Source organism: Hypanus sabinus, chromosome 6, assembly GCF_030144855.1.
Source record: "Hypanus sabinus isolate sHypSab1 chromosome 6, sHypSab1.hap1, whole genome shotgun sequence".
Taxonomy (NCBI): Eukaryota; Metazoa; Chordata; class Chondrichthyes; order Myliobatiformes; family Dasyatidae; genus Hypanus; species Hypanus sabinus.
Genome location: NC_082711.1, coordinates 172,571,238 through 172,593,661, shown reverse-complemented (window position 1 = coordinate 172,593,661; position 22,424 = coordinate 172,571,238). Strand labels below are relative to the sequence as shown.

The 22,424-nt window shown below is 43.9% G+C and overlaps 1 protein-coding gene across 2 annotated transcripts in view; it reads right to left on the bottom strand.

Moving 5' to 3' along the window:
* Positions 1 to 22,424, bottom strand: part of LOC132396112 (heparin cofactor 2-like) — a 62,824-nt gene that overhangs the window by 25,570 nt on the left and 14,830 nt on the right. For both annotated transcript variants that reach the window (XM_059973577.1, XM_059973576.1), the window contains one exon: positions 11,927 to 12,200. In XM_059973577.1, the coding sequence (XP_059829560.1) occupies positions 11,927 to 12,200 (274 nt within the window). The remainder of the gene's footprint in view (positions 1 to 11,926; positions 12,201 to 22,424) is intronic.

Sequence of the window (22,424 nt, the reverse complement as noted above, 5' to 3'; positions counted from 1 at the left end):
ATTGCCAGTTCTGAAGCACATTCAAGCTTTCCAAAATGAACCAACATAATCATATACATGCAGCTTCATCTATTGTAACAGGAGTTTCTATTCTCTTTTATGCCATGGACCCCAGGTTTGGAACCCCTGCTTTAGAACATCAGGGCACCATGGTGGAGTAGCAGAAACTATCACAGCTCAGGGCCTCGGAGTTTGGAGTTCAATTCCGGTATCCTCTGTAAGAAAGTTTGTGCATTCTTCCCATCAGTACCTGGGGCTCCGGTTTTCTCCAATAAAGATGTATGGGTAGATAGGTTCATTGGTCATTGTAAATTGACCTGTGATTAGGCTAGTGTTAAATAGATGGGTTGCTGGGCAGCGCGGTTCGTTCTGCACTGTATCTCAAAATAAATAAACACCCAACAATTCCTGCTCTGAAGGAGCAAAATCATACAAGGAAACAGTGGAAGACTTATTGAGCCAATCACAAACTGATTCTAATAGCATATGTATTTTTTTAAATAGTTCAGGGAACTGAAGAAAGGAATAAAATTGCCTGTAACCATAAGATGAATTATCTCTTTCCATTGCTCATCCTTTAAAAAAATGTTTAATAAAATACCTGCTCCAAGCAGCTTGATGTTGGCCTATTAGATTTAGTCCCACATTATTATCTGTACTATTTTAAAGTAGATTGTAAATGTTAATTGGGTTTTAAATTTCAATTGACTACTCTAAATTTTAAATGTTAAAATTATAAATTTTTTATTTATCCCCCTACAGGGACCTGCTACAAATTACCTTGCATGGGAATAGTCGGGTTATATGAAATTCTCGTGCTCTTTATCTCTTTATTTCCCTCACCTCTTCTGATCAGTAAGGCTGCAGAGGAACTAGCCATTCAGCCCATCTAGTTATCTTTACTGTTTTCAGTCCAATAAAGAGTTTGAATCACATTTGTCCCACTCTATTCCCATGTTGTTATAGTGGGGCAGGGAGAAGTAGAGGGTATGAGCTCCCACTACCTATTAAATGCTCCCAATGCCATGCTCTCAGATAGCCTCTGACAGCTAAGTCCAGCTCCTGGCCTTCACATATGGCTTGGCTACTAAGCCCAGTGGAACCATTTCTACTGACAGGAGAAGGGGCAAAGGTGGGTTACAGGTGCCTTTAAACCTGTTGCTTCAGGCAGATGGGTCTCGTCAGCTACAGTTTGCAGTTTGTCTAGGAGAAGGAAAGCTCTGATTTCAAACCTCTGCTGCCTTTCAGCTAAACCCACTCATGGGAAGGCTTTGGGAGTAAACCCCGAGGGAAAAATCCAGAGCTAGAGTCCCTCAGGCAGTCCTGCTTTGAGTTCAATGCTGACTGGCAACTCCTGTGATGTCTCTGGTGCTAAACTGTATTTGTCTCCGCCTTTCATTTGGATTCAACAGCTGCATGGAGAGGGGAAGCCTGTTGCATGGGCAACAGCTTGCTCTCCATATCGTACTGCCCTGGCTTGCGTATAGACCTACAACACAACATCCACGGCCAACCCCAAATGACATAAAGTCTCTCTCGTTCCCATGTTCTTCAACTCCCTGCTTCCCTCCATCCACTAGGGTTCAGCATAAAATAATTTCTGCATTGAACTATGGAATTGAATGCCATACATCATAACTCTATTGCCAGAGGGTGATGAATCTGTGGAACTTGTTGCCACAGATGTCTGTGGAGGCCAAGTCATTGGGTATCTTTAAAGTGGAGTTTGATAGGTCCTTGGTTGATAAGGGCATCAAAGGTGATGGGGAAAAGGAAGGAGAATGGGTTGAGAGGGATAGTAAATCAGGCATGATAGAATGGTGGCACAGATTTGATGGCCTGAATGGCCTGTTTCTTCACCCATGTCTTATGGTCTAACTCTCAGTAGATTCAGATTTGTTTATTTATAGCAGTACATCAGAATGTACAGTGAAATGTGTCATTTGTGCTCACACCAGCACACCTGAAGTTAGGCTGGGCAGTCTGCAATTGTCACCACACATTCCAGTGCCAACACAGCCTGCCCACCATGATGCTTGGCAGACATACACACACACGCTCACTCTCACTCACACACACACACTCACTCTCACGCACACACACACACACACACACTCACTCTCACTCACTCACACACACACACACACACACACACACACACACACACACACACACACACACACTCACTCTCACTCACTCACACACACACACACACACACACACACACACACACACACACACACACACACACACACACACACACACACACACACACACTTCGGCTTCAGCCGCGACTTTCGGACTTCGATGTTCTGTGTGGCCAGCCAGACACAGTGGTAAAGAATACGGTTCAGTTTCCCACAGACTTGGCCATGCGGAAATGGGAGCTGTCAGACATACAGATGTTTGAAGCCAAACCCATTCCTCTGCTTGACCCACATCCACGCATCATCAGGCCCAAAGACTTCAAAGCAGAAGGAGGCCATTTGACCCTTTGTGTTGGCTTCATCATTCAATAAGGCAGTATAGAATCTAGCACAGTACAGCACAATACAGGCCATTTGGCCCACAATGTCTTGCCAACATTTTACCCTACTCTAACATTAATCTAACCCTTCCCTCCAACATAATCTTCCATTTATCTTGCATCTATGTGCCTAACTAGGGGCATCTTAAATGCCCCTATTATATCTGCCTCTATCACCAGAGTGTTCCATGCACCTACCACTCATTGTGTAAAGAACTTACTTCTGTCATCCCCCCTATACGTTCCTCCATTCACCTTAACATTATGCTCCCTCGTATTAGCTATTTCTGCCCTCAGAGAAAGTCTCTGGATATCCACTCTGGCTAAGTCTCTTATCATCTTATACACCTCTATCAAGTCACCCCTCATCCTCGTTCACTCCAAAAGAAAAGTCCTACATTGCCAAACCTATCCTCATAAGACATGCTGTCTAATCCAGCATCCTGCTAAGTGGAGATTTAATAATGACGCTGAAAGATGAGGAGGAATTTCTTCAGCAATAGGCCGGTGAATCTGTGCAGTTCATTTCCACAATGGTTGTGGAGGCCAAGTTGTTGGGTATAATTAAAGCGGAGGTTGACAGATTCCCTAGCAGGAAGGGCACCAAAGGTTACAGGGAGAAGGTAGGAGAATGGGGTCTGAGAGGGATAATAAATTCCCCATGATGAAATGGCAGAGCAGACTCAATAGACCTAATGGTCATATGGTCTACCTCCTCTGCACTTTTCCTAAAGATTCCACATTCTTCCTATAATGAGGAAACCAGAAACTGAACACAATACTCCAGGTGTGGTCTCACCAGGGATTTATAGAGCTGCAACATTACCTCACGGCTCTTGAACTCAATCCCCCGAGTGTAACTGTGCTGCTTCCCTGCACTGACCTCATAACCATTCCACTCATACCCAAAGTGATCATTGTCACGGAATGCCAGAAATGAAGAGGAATCCAGCCTCTCTTCCTCTGTTCAGAATCAGAGTCAGAATTACGTTTAATGTCACTGGCATATGTCTTGATATGTCTTGCTTTGAGGCAGCAGGACAGTGTATTACAGAATAATAATAAAGTTATACATTGCTGTAGGAACTATATACAGTACTCTGCAAAAGTCTTAGGCACATTTATATAGCTAGGGTGATTCAGACTTTTGCACAGTACTGTAGTAAGTTTATGTATTGCACTGTATTGCTGCCACAAAAAAATACAAATGTCATGACCTATGTGAGTGACGATAAACCTGATTCTGATCTGGGTCTCTATTGTGGACTGAGAGTGGGAAGGGGGCAGGGAGAGGGGAATCATGGTTGGGAAAAGTGGGAGGGAGCGGGAAGCACCAGAGAGGCATTCTGTAATGATCAATAAACCAATTGTTTGGAATCAAATGATCTTGCCCGGTGTCTCAGGGACTGCAACCCCTGTCACTGGCAGTCCTCTCTGCCACCTGTCCCACACTCCTCCCATTCCCAACATCCTTTGCTCCTACCAGATTTACAAATAAGCTCTCCGAACCAAGCTATTGGACAAGGCTAAAGTGGTCTACAAAATCCAATGCAGGGACTGCAACAAATATTATTTTGGCCAAACTAGGAGAAAACTATCCACAAGAATCCATGAGCTTCAACTGGCTGTAAAGTGGCATGATCAACTCTCCCTTGTCTCTACCCATGAAGATCAGGAGGGGCACTAATTCAACGAGGCACCTTAAGACCATAAGACACAGGAGCAGAATTAGGCCATTTGGCCCATCGAGTCTGCTCCACCATTCAATCATGGCTGATCCTTTTTCCCCCTCCTCAACCCCATTTCCCAGCCTTCTCCCTGTTACCTTTGATGACATGTCCAATTAAGAATCTATTAATCTCTGCCTTAAATACCCCCAGCAACCTCCACAGCTGCATGTGGCAACAAATTCCACAAATTCACCACCCTCTGGCTAAAGAAATTTCTCTGCATCTCTGCTTTGAATGGACACCCCTCTATCCTGAGGCTGTGTCCTCTTGTCCCAGACTCTCCCACCATGGGAAACATCCTTTCTACACCTAATATGTCTGGGCCTTTCAATATTCGAAAGGCTTCAATGAGATCCCCCTCATTCTTCTAAATTCTAATGGGTACAGACCCAGAGCCATCAAATGTTCCTCGTATGATAACCCTTTCTTTCCTGTAATCATTCTTGTGAAGCTCCTCTGGACCATCTCTAATGTCAGCACATCTTTTCTAAGATGAGGAGCCCAGAACTGTTCACAATACTCAAGGTGAGACCTCGTCAGTGCCTTGTAAAGCCTCAGCATCACATCCCTGCTCTTGTATTGTAGTCCTCTTGAAATGAATGCTAGCATTTGCCTTCCTCACGACTGACTCAGCCTACAAATTAACCTTTAAGGTGTTCTGCACAAAGACTCCCAAGTCCCTTTGTATATCAGATTTTTGGATTTTCTCTCCATTTAGAAAATAGTCCACACATTTATTTCTACTACCAAAGTGCATGACCATGCATTTTCCAACATTATATTTCATTTGCCATTTTCTTGCCCATTCTCCTAATCTGTCTAAGACTTTCTGCAGCCTACCTGTTTCCTCAACATTACCTGCCCCTCCACCAATCTTTGTATCATTTTCGAATTTGACAACAAAGCCATCTATTTCATCATCTAAATCATCTATATATAGCATAAAAAGAAGTGGTCCCACCACCAATCCCTGCAGAGCACCACTTGTCACAGGCAGCCAACCAGACAAGGATCCTTTTATTCCCACTCACTACCTCCTTCCAACCAGCCAATGCTTTAACCACGCTAGTAACTTTCCTGTAATACCACGGGCTTGTAACTTGGTAAGCAGCCTCATGTGCAGTACCTTGTCAAAGGCCTTCTGAAAGTCCAAATATACAACATCCAGTGAATCCCCTTTATCTCTCCTCAAAGAATTCCAACAGATTCGTCAGGCAGGATTTTCCCTTAAGAAAACCATACTGACTTTGTCCTATCTTGTCCTGTGATACCAACTACTCTATAACCTCATCCTTAACAATTGATTCTAACATCTTCCCACCACTGAGGTCAGGCTAACTGGTCTATTATTTCCTTGCTGCCTTCCTCCTTTCTTAAGAGTGGAGTGACATTTGCAATTTTTGAAAGATCATTACTAATGCCGCCACAATCTCTAATGCTATCTCTTTCAGAACCCTAGGATGTAGTTCATCTGGTCCGGGTGACTTATGTACCTTTAGGTCTTTCAGCTTTTTGAGCACCTTCTCCCTTGTAACAGTAACTGCACTCACTTCTCTTCCTCCACACACTACAACATCTGGCACACAGCTTGTCTTCAACTTCTGCAAAATACTCATTTAGCTCACCTGCCATCTCCTTCTCCCCCATCATTATTTCTCCTGCTTCATTTCCTAGCAGTCCTATATCCACTCTCATCTCTTTTATTGTTTACATATTTGAAAAAGCTTTTACTATCCACTTTGATATTATTTGCTAGCTGGTTTTCATATTTCATCTTTTCCTTTCTAATGATTCTTTTAGTTGTTCTCTGTAAGTTTTTAAAAGCTTCCCAATCCTCTATTTTCCCAGTATTTTTCACTTTGTTGTATGCCCTCTCTTTTGTTTTAACATTAGCTTTGAATTCCCTTGTCAGCCACAGTTGTACTATTTTGCCATTTGAATATTTCTTCATTTTTGGAATACACATATCCTGGACCTTTCTCATTTTTCCCCAGAAACACATGCCATTTCTGCTCTACTGACATCCCTGCCAGCAACTCCTTCCAATTTACTCTGGCCAACTCTTCTCCCATACCACTGTAATTTCGTTTACTCCACTGAAATACTGCTATGTCAGACCTATCAAACTTCAAGTTGAACTCAATCATATTGTGATCACTTTTCCTAAGGGTTCTTTTACCTTAAATTCCCTAATCACTTCCGTTTCATTACATAACACCCATATCACTCTCAACCCCTTTCTCCTGCCTTGGGTGGCTGATCCCCTAGCAGGCTCAATAACAAACTGCTCGAAAAAGCCATCTTTTAGGCATTTAACAAACTCAGTGAAAGTCATGGTGCAAGCAAACCTGTGTCACACAAGTGAATTCCTAGAATTCCTAGAAGTATGGTTTTCCATGAACGCACCTTCTGTAAACACTCATGTAGACCTTGTTCCTATTTATAAGCTAGCGTGGGCAAAATTCCAGACCAAATTGCACCAGGTTTGCCACGCAACCAATCAGCGATGGAATTTCCTCCCGACATTGGAGTTGAGTTTCCAAAATGATGACAAATCGGCTGAATGGTAAGTATATCAAGACCAAACATTCGGAGGACACAGCACAATTGACAGTGCACTGAAATGTTTGCAAGTAAATTGCCAAGTTCACAGAACAACTCAACCCAACCCACTCAAGATACACATTTTTCGAATTAGTTCCAATATAATAATTTTTCTAGTAAATGGCTAAATTTGAGGGAGAACAGGAACAGGGTCCCAATGTGTTTGAAGTGATTATGGAAATGGGTCCTGGGTATATTATATAAAGTGACTGTGTAGACTGGATTACCATGGACCTGTGGGAATGAATCACTGAATTTTTAAAGTGAGTGTAGAATTGTGTGCTGGGTGTGTTTAAAGTGACTGTGAGGTCAGGATCCCGAAGTATTTAAAGGTAGTGTGGTGATGGGCCACCGAGGGTTTAGAGTGTGGAATGAACTGCAGTGTGTTTAAGTTAATTATGAAAATTGGTGCTGAGTGTGTTTAAAGTGAGTGTGGGAATGGACCTCAGGGTGTTTAGAGTGGATTTGGGACTGGGCCCCAGAGAATTTAAAGTGAGTGTGGGGACGGTACAGTGAATTTGTGCACAATAAGGTCCCACAAGCAGAATATGATAACCACCTGCCTTTTTTTGAAATGTTAATTTATAAGACTTAAAGCAGAATTAGGCCATTTGGCCCATCAAGTCTGCTCAATCATTCCATCATGGCTGATCCAACATCCCTCTCAACCCCTTTCTCCTGCATTCATGCTGTAACCTTTGACACCCTTACCAAACAAGAAAATCAACCTCTGCTTTAAATATACCCAATGACTTGGCTTCCACAGCCGTCTGTGGCAATGAACTCCACAGATTTACCACCATCTGGCTAAAGAAGTCCCTTCTCATCTCTTTTCTGAAGAGATGTCCTTTTAATTTTGAGGCTGTGTCCATTGATCCTAGCCTCTCCCGCCATAGAAAGCATTCTCTCCACGTCCACTCTATCTAGGCCAGGGGTTCCAAATTTACTATGTGCCTTGGACCCCCACCATTAACTGGAGGGATGGGGTATCCGTGGACCCCAGGTAGGAAACCCCTGGTCTAGGCCTTTCAGAATCTGGTAAGTCCCCTAATGTTCACTAGATCTCCTGGGATACCTTCCTGACCTTCTTCAAAATGGAGTGTGGGACCTTCTCTTTCACCTGAAGGAATCGGCAGGAGGTTCAAATCCTAACACAAGAGATTCTGCAGATGCTGGGAAAACCAGAGGAACCAGCACACAAAATGCCAGGGGAGCTCAGCAGGTCAGGGAGCATCGATGGAGAGGAATTAGCAGTTGACGTTTCTTGCTGAGACCTTCCACTTGGATTGCTTTAATGCTTCGACAGCAGTTTGCTTTGATGTCGTGCCCATAAGACAGCACCTCACCAGTGGCCAAAGAAAGTTAATACCTATTGCTGAAGATAAATATTTACACAAGTGACCAAGGCTGGCTGTAAAATTTAATCTAGATACTTCCTGTCCTGATTATGAGCATTGTGCTCAAGTTCTACTGTTTGGTTGTGAGGAATTTAACGAACTTTAACTTGATTACTGAAAGGACTTCAGAGTTCAGTTTGCTCTCCCCTTTATCCTTTAGTCCCTGAAGAAGGCATGTAATCATAGATGATAAGTGTAGACTTCCAGTATCATTGAGAGATTGTGGTGAGAATGAATGCAATGCACAGAAGCCTGACATTGTCACAGTTCCAACTATCCTTTAAAGGTTAGTGGTGAAGCGTAATGAACTTGTTTTACTGCTGGCGATAAATAGGAAGCATGTTGTCTGCATCAGATTTCGTGTTTTCAATCTTACAACAGGTGCAGCCGTAAATCCTTTCATTACTGGAAACTGAGTTCAAATCCAGCTCGGCCCGATGAAATTCAGACATTCACTGAAGGCTGTAAGATGATTTAATGCCTGTGCATGCCTGGTTTCCAGGGGCTGTGATTTGGAATAAATCATGGTGGGTAATTTTGTTCATGAGGGCTACAAGTGAGAAGAAATAGAAGAGGGGGAAGAGAAAACAAGAGAAAACCTGCAGATACTAGAAATCCAAGAACACACACAAAATGCTGGAGAAACTCAGCAGGCCAGGAAGCATCCATGGAAAAGAGTACAGTCAACTTTTCAGGCCAAGACTCTTTTCCATAGTTGCTGCCTGGCCTGCTGAGTTCCACCAGCATTTTGTGTGTGTTGCTTGAGGGACGAGAAAGACGAGGTTTGCGTCAAAGTACATCAAAGGTTTGCAGTAACGATAGTTTCAACCCACATCCAACCTATTCAAAAATACTTTGTACTGGTTAGCATCTTGTTATCTCATTGAAACTAACCAAATTGAAAGGCCCAGATAAAGTGGATGTGGAGAGGATGTTTCCTAAGGTGGGGGAGTTTAGGACCTGAGGGCACAGCACCAGAATACAGGGATGTTCCTTTAGAACAGAGATGAGAAGGAATATCTTTAGCCAGAGGGCAGTGAATCAGTGGAATTCATTCACACAGACAGTTGGGAAACCAAGTTACCGAGTATATTAAAAGCAGAGATAAATGGGTTCTTGGTTAGCAAAGGCATCAAAGGTTACAGAAAGAAGGCAGGAAAATGGGGTTAAGGGGCTAGATGGAATGACAGAGCAGACTCAATGGACTGAATGGTGTAATCATGCTCCTACATCTTTTGGTCTTATATAGAACCATTGACCAGGGTTCAATTCTTGCCACAGTCCATAAGGAGTTTGTGCTCTCTCCCCGTGACCCCATGGGTTTGGTCCGGGTGCTCTGGTTCCCCACTGCATTCCAAAATTTTAAATAGAGGTATTTAAATTATGAGGGGGATAGATAGAGTTGACATGGATAGGCTTTTTCCATTGAGAGTAGGGGAGATTCAAACAAGAGGACATGCGTTGAGAGTTAGGGGGCAAAAGTTTAAGGGTAACATGAGGGGGAATTTCTTTACTCAGAGAGTGGTAGCTGTGTGGAATGAGCTTCCAGTAGAAGTGGTAGAGGCAGATTCGATTTTGTCATAAAAAAAAATTGGATAGGTATATGGACAGGAAAGGAATGGAGGGTTATGGGCTGAGTGCGGGCCAGTGAGACTAAGCGTTCGGCACGGACTAGAAGGGCTGAGATGGCCTGTTTCCGTGCTGTAATTGTTATATGGTTATATAAAAACCTGCAGGGTAGAGGGTTATTTGGTCACATGGGTGTATGGCAGCAGAGGCTCATTTGAAGGGCCCATTACCAGAGAAGAAGTAAAATTATTAAAGTATTTTTAGAATGCTCCATAGCAGTTTGTGTCAATGATGTACATTGGAACATTATCATTGTTGTATAATAGGATCGTTACAACAATGAATATTGTTTATTTAGAGATACAGCACAGTAACAGGCTGTTCCGGCCAAACAAGCCCACGCCACCCAATTATAATGCTGAACCTTTATAAGACACTGGTCAGGCTGGACTTAGAGTAGTGTCAACACTTCTGGGCACCATATCTCAGTTGTCATTGGAGACAGTCCGGAGGAGGTTCACAATTCCAGGAATGAAGGGTTTAACAAATGTGGAGTGTTTGGCAGCTTTGGGCCTGTACTCACTGGAATTTAGAAGAATGCAGGGGAATCTCATTGAAACCTACCAAATGTTGAAAGGGCTAGATAAGGTGGATGCAGAGAGGATGCTTCCTATGGTGGAGGTATCCAGAACTAGAGGCACAGCTTCAGAATTGAGGGGAACCCTTTGGAACAGAGGCAAGGAGGAATTTTTTTTTGGCCAGAGAGTAGTAACTCTGTGGAATGCTGTGAAGGCCAGGTACGTGCGTATATTCAAGGTGGAAGCCGATCATTTTCTGTTCAGTCAGGGCATCAAAGGATATAGTGAGAAGGCAGGTGAATGGGGTTGAATGGGATCCAGATCAGCCATGATGGAATGGCAGAGCAGACTCGATGGGCCGAATGCCCTAATTCTGCTCCTATGTCTTACAATCTTATACAGCCAAGGCAATAAATATACACAAATTGAATAGACAACTCAATGAGCTCACCACCAGCTCCAATGGGGAACATCATGTTCTTAGCCCAGGTAAGGCATTTGCCTCAACAACTTCAATTGCCAGGGTGCCAACAACAGCTCTCTACTGCGGTTCATGACAGTATCATGGCTCCTTTATCATTCATCTGAGAGGGTGGATAACGGATGAAAAATATTGAAATATGTTCCATCCTTCAGCATATGAAGCCAACACCCTCCCACTGGTTCCCCTGCACTCGTCCTTTCTGCTTGCCCACCACACTGGCCTCCTTTGGCTCCATGCTCCACCTTGCTCCACCTATCAGATTCCATCATCTCCATTGCCTCCATCTAAATCCTCCCAGCTTCCGTCGCCATTTCCACCCTTCCTTTGCCCTTCTGACTCTATCTGCCAATCACCCTTCCTCACCTGGATCCAGCTAGCACCTGCCAGCTGCTGTTGCAGTCCTCTTCAGTCCAGTTATCTCCCCTCTTCTCATTCAGTCCTGGTGAAGGGTCTCAGCAAGAAACATTGACTGTCCATTTCCCACTACAGCTTCCCCCAAACCACCTTGAATTTCTCTTCCAAACAATACATGGAACTGATTTGGAAATCTATGGCCAATCCTACACAATCACTGATTCTAAATACTGGACCTCAGCAGGAGTGCCTTCCCCTGAAGGGTGCTATGGTCCAAGAAGGTGGCTTACCACCATCTTCTTAGCAGCAACTGGGGATGGGCAATAAATACTGGCCTGGCCAACACTTCCAGATCCTGAAAAATGAATACAGTATAGAGAAATACTGATATTGCATTCAACAAACACAAAATACTTTAGGAAATCGACTGGTCAGGCAGCTTCTATGGAGAGGAATAAACAGTCGATGCTTTGGGCAGAAACTCTTTGCCAGAAGTGAAAAGGGTGGGGAAAGAAACCAGAATATAGCAGCTCATTTAGTTCTAGCTGCCCACCCAAGGATCTGGAATCAGGAATCAAGTGGGAAACAAAATCCTGCAGATAGACAAACACACACGATTGCCCCGCCTTCCAACCGATCAAGATCATTTAGAGGGTGCACTTTCAGCACAATGGTTACTCTACCTGTTTGTCATGTCCTTGAGCCAGTCGTCGACCATTTCCCAGCTGAGGGCTCTCTCAATGTGCCTCAGGCCGGAGGTTCTGTGGGGAACCACAACCAGCATGCTGGCATTGGTGCTGTACGGCAGGCTGATGACATCGCAGGCGTAGACATGATCCGTGGCAGCCAGCACAGTGGCCCTGACGTACATCATCGGCACCTTCACTGCCGCTGTCCTGCTGGTGTGGAACTGGAGCATGGCAGTCTTTCGTTTGATAAACTTGTGCTCCCACAGGCCTGTAAGCAGAGTAATAACAGCCTTGTAGCACCAGACTGCGAGTTAAGATTGATGGCACTAGCAAGGTTGATAACAGAGTGGAAAATGATCACATTAGTTACTGCGCTGATCCAAATGATAGCAGAGACATCTCCCTCTACACGTATTGTTCAAAAGATATGTCTAAGGTTGATCACAGTTGGAGAATCCCTCAAGCATTTTTGAATTGTTTTGTGATACAGAAGAAACCCCAGGGTAGTTGGATCCTTGAATTCATTGTTCTTGGTTGTATGAAAGTATTTGACTGCTGCTTCCGTACGATAAAAAATAAGGTCTATTGGGAAAGAACAGGTAAGTGATACTAATTAAGTAGCTCTTTCATGCACATGATGGACTGAATAGAGTAACAGACATAAACTGCTGGAGGAGCTCAGCAGGTCAGGCAGCATCTATGGAGGGAAATAAATAGTCAATGTTTCGGGCCGAGACCCTTCATCAGAACTGGAAAGGAAGGGGGAAGAAGCCAGAACAAGAAGGAGGAGGGAGAGTTGGCAGGTGATAAGTGAAGTCAGATGAAGGGGAAGATGGGGGAAAATGCATTGAGAAGCTGGGAAGTGATAGGTGGAAAAGGTAAAGGGCTGAAGAAGAATGAATCTGATAGGAGAGGAGAGTGGACCATGGGAGAAAGGGGAGGAGGAGATAGAGAGAGTAAGATACTTGATTGATCCCAAAGAAAATCACAGTGTCAGTAGCATTACAAATGCACAGATACACAAATTTACAAATATTAGAAGAGAAGTAAGAAAGAATAAAAAATAAGTTACCTCAAACAGCCTAACAAGAGAAGTTAATCACTTCCCCAGCTATAGTTTGACTCATTATAGAGCTTAATAGCTGAGGGTAAGAATGACCTCATATAGAACTCTTTGGAGCAGCACAGTTGTCTTAGTCTATTACTAAGTGTGTTCCATCCTCAAGGTGGCATACAGAGGGCGAGAAACATCGTCCAGAATTTTCCATGGGGTCCTTTGTTCTACCACAGCCTCCAGTGGGTCCAGTTGGACTCCTATAACAGAGCTAGCCTTTCTAATAAGAGAGGGGCCAGAGAGGGGAATTGAAGAAGAGGGAAGGGGAAGGTGAAAAATTTACTGGAAGTTCGAGAAATCAATGCTCATGCCATCAGGTTGGAGGCTACCCAGATGGAATATGAGGTGTTTCTCCTCCAACCTGAGAGTGGTCATGTCAGTAGAGGAGGCCATGGACCGACATATCAGAATGGAATAGGATTGGACTTAAAGTGGTTGGCCACCGGGAAATACTGCTTGTTGCAGATAGTGCAAAGGTGCTCGACAAAGTGGTCCCCCAATCTGAGTCTAGCCTTGCTAATATAAAGGAGGCCGCACTGGTAGCACCGTATATGACCCTGACAGATTTGCAGGTGAGGGGTTCTCTTTGAATCAATTCATCCAGCACGTTGAGGCAGTGGAATGGTACAGATGGTTGATTTGCTTCTGCCCTCACCAGACGCTGTCTGTGTGGAGTTTGCAGGTTCTTTCTGTGAGGGCATGGCTGCCCCCATATGCTTTGAGTTCCTCCCACATCCCAAACATGGACGATGTGAGGTGACTTGATAGAGGTGTACAAGATGAAAAGAGGCATAGATCGAGTGGACAGCCAGGTACATTTCCCCAGGGTGGAAATGGCTAATACAAGGGGCCATGATTTTTAAGGAGCTTGGAGGAATGTATAGAGGCAATGTCAGAGGTAAGAGCTTTTACATAGAGTGATGAGTGTGTGGAACATTTTCCCAGTGTGGTGGTAGAGCTAGATACATTAGGGACCCTTAGATAGGCAGATGGGTGATAGGATGAGACACGCCGAATGGCCAGATTCTGTCAGGGTCAAATGCAGAGATCGAAGTTCGAAATCGCTATTGTTTCCTTCACAGCTTTGAAGCTAGCACTATCTGAGCAGGATCAGCTGTTGTGACACAAACCTGGATGTCGAGCTCTGGGGGGAGAGGGTGAATCTCCCGGTACTGATCCAGAAGGTTGTTCTTCCCTAACCCTCCCCAAAATCTTCAACATCAGCTGCTGCTCCAGTACCACAGAAGACAGTGACCTTACAGCAGTGTTCCCAACCTTTCCTCCGCCGTAGACTGATACCATCAAGCAAGAGGTCCGGTGACTCCAGGTTGCAAACTCCTGCCTTCAAGCAAGGTCAGACCTTGACAGTAAAAGATGAAACATTCTGACTGGATGTATCACTGTCTGGTGTGGAGACGCCAATGCACAGGGCCGTAGGAGCCTGCGGAAGGCTGTAGATGGACTCCTGGCCTTGCAGTCTGCCTCGTGATGATAGAAACATAGAAACCCTATAGCACAATACAGGCCCTTTGGCCCACAAAATTGTGCCAAACATGTCCCTACCTTAGAAATTACTAGGCTTACCTATAGCCCTCTATTTTTCTAAGCTCCATGTACCTATCCAAAAGTCTCTTAAAAGACCCTATTGTATCCGCCTCCACCACCGTTGCCAGCAGCCCATTCCACGCACTCACCACTCTCTGAGTAAAAAACTTACCCCTGACATCTCCTCTGTACCTACTCCCCAGCACCTTAAACCTATGTCCTCTTCTGGCAACCATTTCAGCCCTGGGAAAAAGCCTCTGACTATCTACATGATCAATGCCTCTCATAATCTTATACACCTCTATCAGGTCACCTCTCATCCTCCATCACTCCAAGGAGAAAAGGCCGAGTTCACTCAACCTATTCTCATAAGGCATTCTCCCCAATCCAGGCAACATCCTTGTAAATCTCCTCTGCACCTTTCTATGGCTTCCACATCCTTCCTGTAGTGAGGCGACCAGAACGTACAGTGGAATGAGTCATTTGAGTCAAACAGATCAGTGAGGATGGTTTTTGGGACAGCCCGCAAATATCACCATGCTCTGGCGCCAGCATAGGATGCCCCAAACTCACTACCCTGTACAAACTCGTTCATGTAGAATGTCCAAAACTCACTAACCTGTACAAACTCCTTCATGTAGAATGCCCCAAACTCACTAACCTGTACATACTCCTTACAGCGTAGAATGCCCCAAACTCACTACCCTGTACATACTCCTTACAGCGTAGAATGCCCCAAACTCACTACCCTGTACATACTCCTTACAGCGTAGAATGTGCAAAACTCACTAACCTTATCCCGCTTGTCTTTGGACTGTGGGAGGAAACCAGAGCACCTGGAAGAATCCCATACGGTCATGGGGAGAACGTACAAACTCCTACAGACAGCAGTGTGAATCAAACCCCAATCTTACAGCTGCTGCCACAAAACAACACCTTTCACAGTTACAATCAGTGACAATGAACTTGATTTTGGTTCTGATCACTATTTCATCAAAGAGGTGGCAACCCCCACCCTACATGTTCTGTTTCCAGTAGGAAACTGCAAGACAGGGAAACAGGTTGGAGGAATGGGATGACTAGGATTTCTCTGATGGACAGTAGAGACTCAATGGACCAATTAACCTCCTGTGTCATAAAAACACATCTGTTTCTCAATATGTAAACACAAGAGATTCTGCAGATGCTGGAAATCCAGAGCAACATGCACAAAATCCTCCAAGAGGACCACAACCTTGTCATAGGGTTTGGAGGCTGGCGTGCCTCAGCGACCCGGAGAGCTGTGTTGCCTGGAGTCAGGGCTTTGTGCTTTGGCTCTTGAAAGGGCTGAACAGGTCAAAGTGCAGAGGCCAGACTATGAGTGCTCCACAGGTCCTCCTGGTTCAGGGGTTCAGCTCAGGGCTAACAGCCCTGACTGCTCAAACAAAATTGTAATGGAAACAGCAATGAAGACTTCTTCTATATCTGAGTGTGATGGTATTCCTGAGTGTCCATCCAGGACTTGCATGACTGACAGTAGTGAAAACCGAGAGGAAGCTACTGACATGAGGAAGAAAGCTCTGAGCATCACCAGAGATGGAGGACCTTCATTGTTGCCTTGAATGCCAGTGGCACAACAGGCGGAGAGCTCACACAAAATGCTGTAAGAACTCAGTAGGTCAGGCAGCATCTACGGAGAGGAATTAAACAGTTCACATTTAGGGCTGAGACCCTACATCAGGACTCAACCAATACCACTAAAACAGGTTGGCCAGTAATTAAATTACAGTTTGAGGACATCTGCTGTGTGTCAGTTAGCAGCTGCATTTTCTACATTATAACAGTGACTGCTCTTTTGAAGTTCCTTATTAGCTGTCAAGAACTTTGGAACTTTGGGGAAGCCTTGATATAAAATGTCTTTTTTATTGATCTGCATGTCTGGCTCCATCCACTGAAGCCAATATATTTTAAAAATAAATAGTTTCAGAAATATTCTTGTGTTTCCAATCACATGGGTACATTTCTCATTGCTGTTGTCACAGATCACAGACATGAAGTAATTTCTTCCGATGTTTATGTGCAGGCAAAATGGGTGGGACCGTGTTTTGGAAGTTGCTAACAACAATGAGTGGACCATGGATTCCAGCCTAAGTCTTAGAATGAGGAGGGAGAGATATCGCACAAGCCAAGGTTCTCGTCCTCAGAACAGGGAAGGTCAACGGAAGATTGATTAGGACTGTATAAAATTATCAGAATCAGAAACACATTGCTTATTATCACTGACAAATGCCATGAAATTTATTGTTTCTCAGCAGCAGTGTAGTGCAATACATAACTTATAATAAGAAATATGAAATATATTTTTAAAATACAAATTGAATAAGTAGTGCACAAAGATATCAAAAGTAGTGGGGTAGTGTTCGTGGGTTGGTTCATTGTCCATTCAGAAATCTTATGGTGGAGGGGAAGAAGCTCTTCTTAAAACATTGAGTGTGTGTCTTCGGGCTGCTGCACCTCCTCTCTGATAGTAGTAATGAGAAGAGGGCAGTTCCTGGGTGATAGGGGTCCTACATGACAAATGCCTCCTTTTTAAGTCATTGCCTTTTGCAGGTGCCATCGGTGGTGGGGAGGCTAGTGCCCATGAAGGAGCTGGCTGAGTTTGCAATCTTCTGCTGCTTTTTCCGATCCTGTGCAGTGGCCCGGCTCCTCCATAACACACAGTGATATTAATTTTGATCAAGATCAAGATTGGTTTTGAGTGGTGGGGAGTGTCACTGACCAGAGAAATAAAAGTGAAGATAATTAGATTGGGAGACATTTATTTTGTGCAGCTTCATGAAGTGATCTGGAAGGACTAGTAGAAGCAGATTCAATAGTGATGTTCAAAAGGGAATTTTATGCTCAATCACTACCTTCATTAGGTATGGGAGTGGAATTTGGGGCGGTCTTCTGCTGCTGTAGTCCTTCCGCTTGAAGGTTCAATGAGTCGTGCATTCAGAGATGCTCTTCTGCACGCCACTGTTGTAACATGCGGTTATTTGAGTTACTGTTGCCTTCCCATCAGCTTGAACCAGTCTGGCCATTCTCTGCTGACTCACTAATTAACAATATGCTTTTGTTAATGTGCTCAGGACTGCTGCTCACTGGATTTTTTTTTTGTTTTTCACACCATTTTCTGTCAACTCTTAGAGCCTGTTGTGCGTGAAATTCACAGGAGATCAGCAGTTTCTGAGATACTCAAACCACCCCATCTGGCACCATCAATTGTTCCACAGTCAAAGTCACTTAGATCATATTTCTTCCTCATTCTGATATTTGATCTGAACAACAACTGAATCTCTCTCTCTCTCCTTGTTTTACGGCGGTTGGCACCCAGCACAACTGAACCTCTTGATCGTATCTTGCTTTTATGCATTGAGTTGTTGCCATATGATTGACTGATTAGAATTTGCATTAATAAGCAGGCGCACAGGTGTACTTAATAAAGTTGTCACTGAGTATAAACAGATAAAGGGAACACATTCTACTTATTTTACACAGAAATCAGGAGGGTCTGAAGTCTATTGAAGGGGACTGTCAAAGAGCCAGCACAGATACAGTGGGTTAAACAATTTTTCTCTGCACTCTACACCTACCAGGGAGCCTCTGGCACTGAGTCAGGATCTGTGACTCAGAAGGGAAGAGGGGAGAAGAGGAGTATTGTAGTGGTAGGGGATTCCATAGCTATAGGAGCAAATAGGAGATTCTGCAAATGGGAATGAGACACCCAAATGGTATGTTGCTCCCAGATGCCAGGGTCAGGGATGTCTGGGACTGGGTCAGTGGCATTCCTGAAGGGACAGCTAGAAGCCATGCTACATATTGGTACCTACGACATGGGTAGGAAATGGGAGGAGGTCCTGAAGAGAGAATATAGGGAGGTTGGTAGAAAGCTGAAAAGCAAGACATCCAGGGGAGTAATCTTTAGATTGCTACCTGTGCCACATGCCAGTGAGTGGGAAAATGTTGGAGTCCATTATTAAGGATGAGGTTTCATGATAGTTGGAGGCACCTGATGAATAGGTCAACATGTTTTCCTTAAGGAGAAATCTTGCTTGGCAAATCTGTTGGAATTCTTTGAAGAAGCAATAAGCAGGATAGACAAAGGAGAATCGGTAGATGTTGTGTACTTGGATTTTCTGAAGGCCTTTAACAAGGTGCCACACATGAGACTGCTTAACAAGATTAAAGCCCATGATGTTAGAAGATTGGCTGACTGGCAGGAGGGAAGTAGAGTAGTCATGAGTAGTCATGCACATAGGGAGAAATAATAAAGGTGTAGACTATTTTTTAAATGGGGAAAAAATTCAAAAATCAGAGGTGCAAAGAGGCTCATGCAGGAGTACCTAAAAGTTACCTTGCAGGTTGAATCGGTATAAGGAAAGCAAATGGAATGTTAGCATTCATTTCATGAGGACTAGAATATAAAGCAAGGATGCAGAGCTGATGTTTTGCAAGACATTGGTCAGTCCACACTTGGAGTATTGTGAGCAGTTTTGGGCCACTTATCTGAGAAACGATGAGTTGGCATTGGAGAGGATCCAAGCAGGTTAATGAGAATGATTCTGGGAATGAAAAGGGTTAACATATGAGGTCTTTGATGGCTCTGGGCCTGTACTCATTGGAGTTCAGAAGAATGAGGGGATTCCATTGAAACCTGTTGAATATTGAAAGGCCTAGATAAAGTGAATGTAGAGAGGATGTTTCCAATAGTTGGCTAGCCTAGGATGAGAGGGCACAATCTCAACATGAAGGGACTTGTGATTAGAACAGAGATGAGTATGAATTTCTTTAGCCAGAGGGCAGTGAATATATTGAATTCATTGCCACAGATGGGTGTGAAGACTTAATCATTGAGTATATTTAAAGCAGAGGTTGATAGGTTCCTGTTTTGTCAGGGTGCCAAAGGTTACAGGTCAGGAGAATGGGGTTGAGGGGGATAATAAGTCAGCTATGATAGAATAGTGGATCAGGATTGATGGGCTGATTGGCCTAATTCTGCTCCTATGTCTTATGGTCTTGTGGTCAATCATGTGGAAGCAACTCAATGCATAAAAGCATGCAGACGTGATCAAGAGGTTCAGCTGATGTTCAGACCAAACATCTGAATGGGGGAGAAATTGATCTGTGTCCTTGACAGTGGAATGTTTGTTGGTGCCAGATGGGGAGGTTTGAGTATCTCATAAACTGCTGATCCCCTGGGATTTCCATGCACTACAGACTCTAGAGTTTACAGAGAATTGTGTGAAAATAATACATCCAGTGAGTGGCGGTTCTGAAGATGTTAATGAGGGGGGCCAGAGGAGAGTGGCCAGACCGGTTCAAGCCAACTGGAAGGTGACAGTAACTCAAATAACCACACGGTACAACAGTGGTGTACAGAAGAACATCTCTGAATACACAAGATGTTGAACCTTGAAGTGGATAGCTACAACAACAGAAGACAACGGATGTACCCTCAGTGGTAACTTTATTAGGTACAGAATGTATCTAAAGAAGTGGCCACTGTGTGTATAACTCTTTGAGGCTCTAATGTGTTCTGCAGTGCTTTGGAAAGAAGACTGAGAACTTTGCCAGGGTATATCCAATTAAAACAGAAGCTGTTTTAGTGAGATGGCTGTTGAAAAGAAACTTTCCATACAAGAATTCAGCAACGTTCACTGTTGCCACACCCTTTGAAATCTGTATCCTGCCTCTTAAATCTTGGATTTTCGATCTCTTTAAAATGTCGCCTGGAAACTCTGCTGAGAGCCGCAGTAGCAGAGGTGGTGACCGCATGCAACTACTTCGGCTGCTGCTCATCCTGAGGTGAAATCTCTGGTAAAGCAAGCAATCGAACAGGAAATGTGTATGATACGGGAACCTCATACTTACATACATAACAGCAAGAGATTGCTGGCGAAGCTCCCACAATGAAGTTGCATTGTATGACATAGGAAACTATCTCTTCTGTCACCATCCTTAGACAAATTAAAACACAGTGCTTATTTACATTGTGTGTATTTGTAGCTGTGTATAACTTTGTTGTTAGGACAAGTTTCGCTGCAGTTCTTCTTAATAGTTTCATGTACAAACTAAGTTATGACAATACTTACATTAAATGGAACATAATACATAAAAAATGCAAAAGGTTAATATAATCTCTGGCTTCCTCTTTGAAAAAGAGAGAGAGTGACAGGAAGAGGGATGGACAGAGAGGGTAAAGAGAAGGGGGGGAGAGAGAATGTGGGAGAGAGGACGGGAGAGGAGGAGAGAGTGGGAGAGGGGAAAGGAGAGAGAGAAAGAGAGAGAGAGTGAGAGAGAGAAAGAGAGAGAGAGAGGTGGGGGGATAGAGAGAAGAGAGAGAGGGAGACTGAAAGAGAGTGGAAGAGACCAGGAGAGAGAATGAAAGACAGGGAGAAGGGAGAGAGAAAAAAAAAGAAAGAGAGGCAGAGAGAGGAGGAAGAGAATGAAAGAGGCCAGGAGAGACAGAGTATGTGAAAGAGATGAGGAGAGAGAAGGAGAGAGAGAATGAGAGAGATAGGGAAAGAGAGGGAGAAGGAGAAAGAGAGGGGGAGGGGTGGGAGAAATATGGGTGAGAGAAAGGAACAGTGTGGTGTAGCTTCTAACAGAGAAAGTACTGGATTATTTGAAGAACTGGGTAAGGACCTGTGGTACCAGTCACAGAAACCAGTCAGTCTGAATCCCCTGTCTGTGCTATGACTATTTTGCCTTTTTTGATGTAATGAACTAGTATTACATAGAATGTCACCTTATGAATTCAGGTAAAGAAACCGTATGAAGATGGCTGGAACACGGGTGATCTAAAGGTTATTCTAATGACTGTGGGTGACAAAGCCTGGACTAAACTGACACATTCTGGCATCTTGCCTGTTCTTGTCCAATCCTGAAGAAGGGTCTTGGCCCGAAATGTCGACTGTTCATTCATCTCCATAGATGCTGCCTGACTTGCTGAGTTCCTTCAAGATTTTGTGTGTGTTGTTCTGGATTTCCATCATCAGCAGAAACTCTTGTGTCTGTGCTAAACACAAGTAACTCTTTATTATCACAATTAACTGTGTTCCTCAAGGAGAAGAAAAATTCTTGGTGATCTCCCCTCTGGAACATGGATGTGTTTAGTAATAGATGAGAGAACTTAAGTGCTTCTAATCTCGACAGGTATTTTCAACCCACAATGAGGGGCATAGAGTGTGTGAATGTACTCAGTCTTTCTCCCAAGGTTGTGGAATCAAGAACTAGAAAGCATATTTTTAAGGTGAGACGGGAGAGATCTATCAGGCAACACACACACACAAAATGCTGGAGGGACTCAGCTGGCCTGGCAGCATCTATGGAAAAGAGTACAGTCGACGTTTTGGGCCAAGACCCTTCAGGAAAAATTTATTTTACTTTCTTTTTACTTTCTTATTTTGAAATAAAGCAAAGTAAAAGGCCCTCTGTCCCAATGAGCCCGCATTGCCCAATTACACTCATGTGACCGATTCACCAACTAACCCACGTGCCTTTGGACAGTGGGAGGAAACCATAACTCCTGGAGGAAACCCACACAGTAATGGGGAGAACGTACAAGCTCTTTACAGGTAGTGGCTGAGTTGCTGGCACTGTAATAGTGTAGGAAACAAGACAACTTTTTCACCAAGAGCATGATCCCTGTATGGAAAGAGCTGCCAGAAGAAGTGGGTGAGACAGGTACATTAACGATGTTTAAAATACACTTGGACAGGTATGTACAGTATTGTCCAAAAATCTTAGGCACATATATAGAGCTAGGGTGCTGAAGATTTTTGCACTGTACTGTAGTCATTTTATGTACTG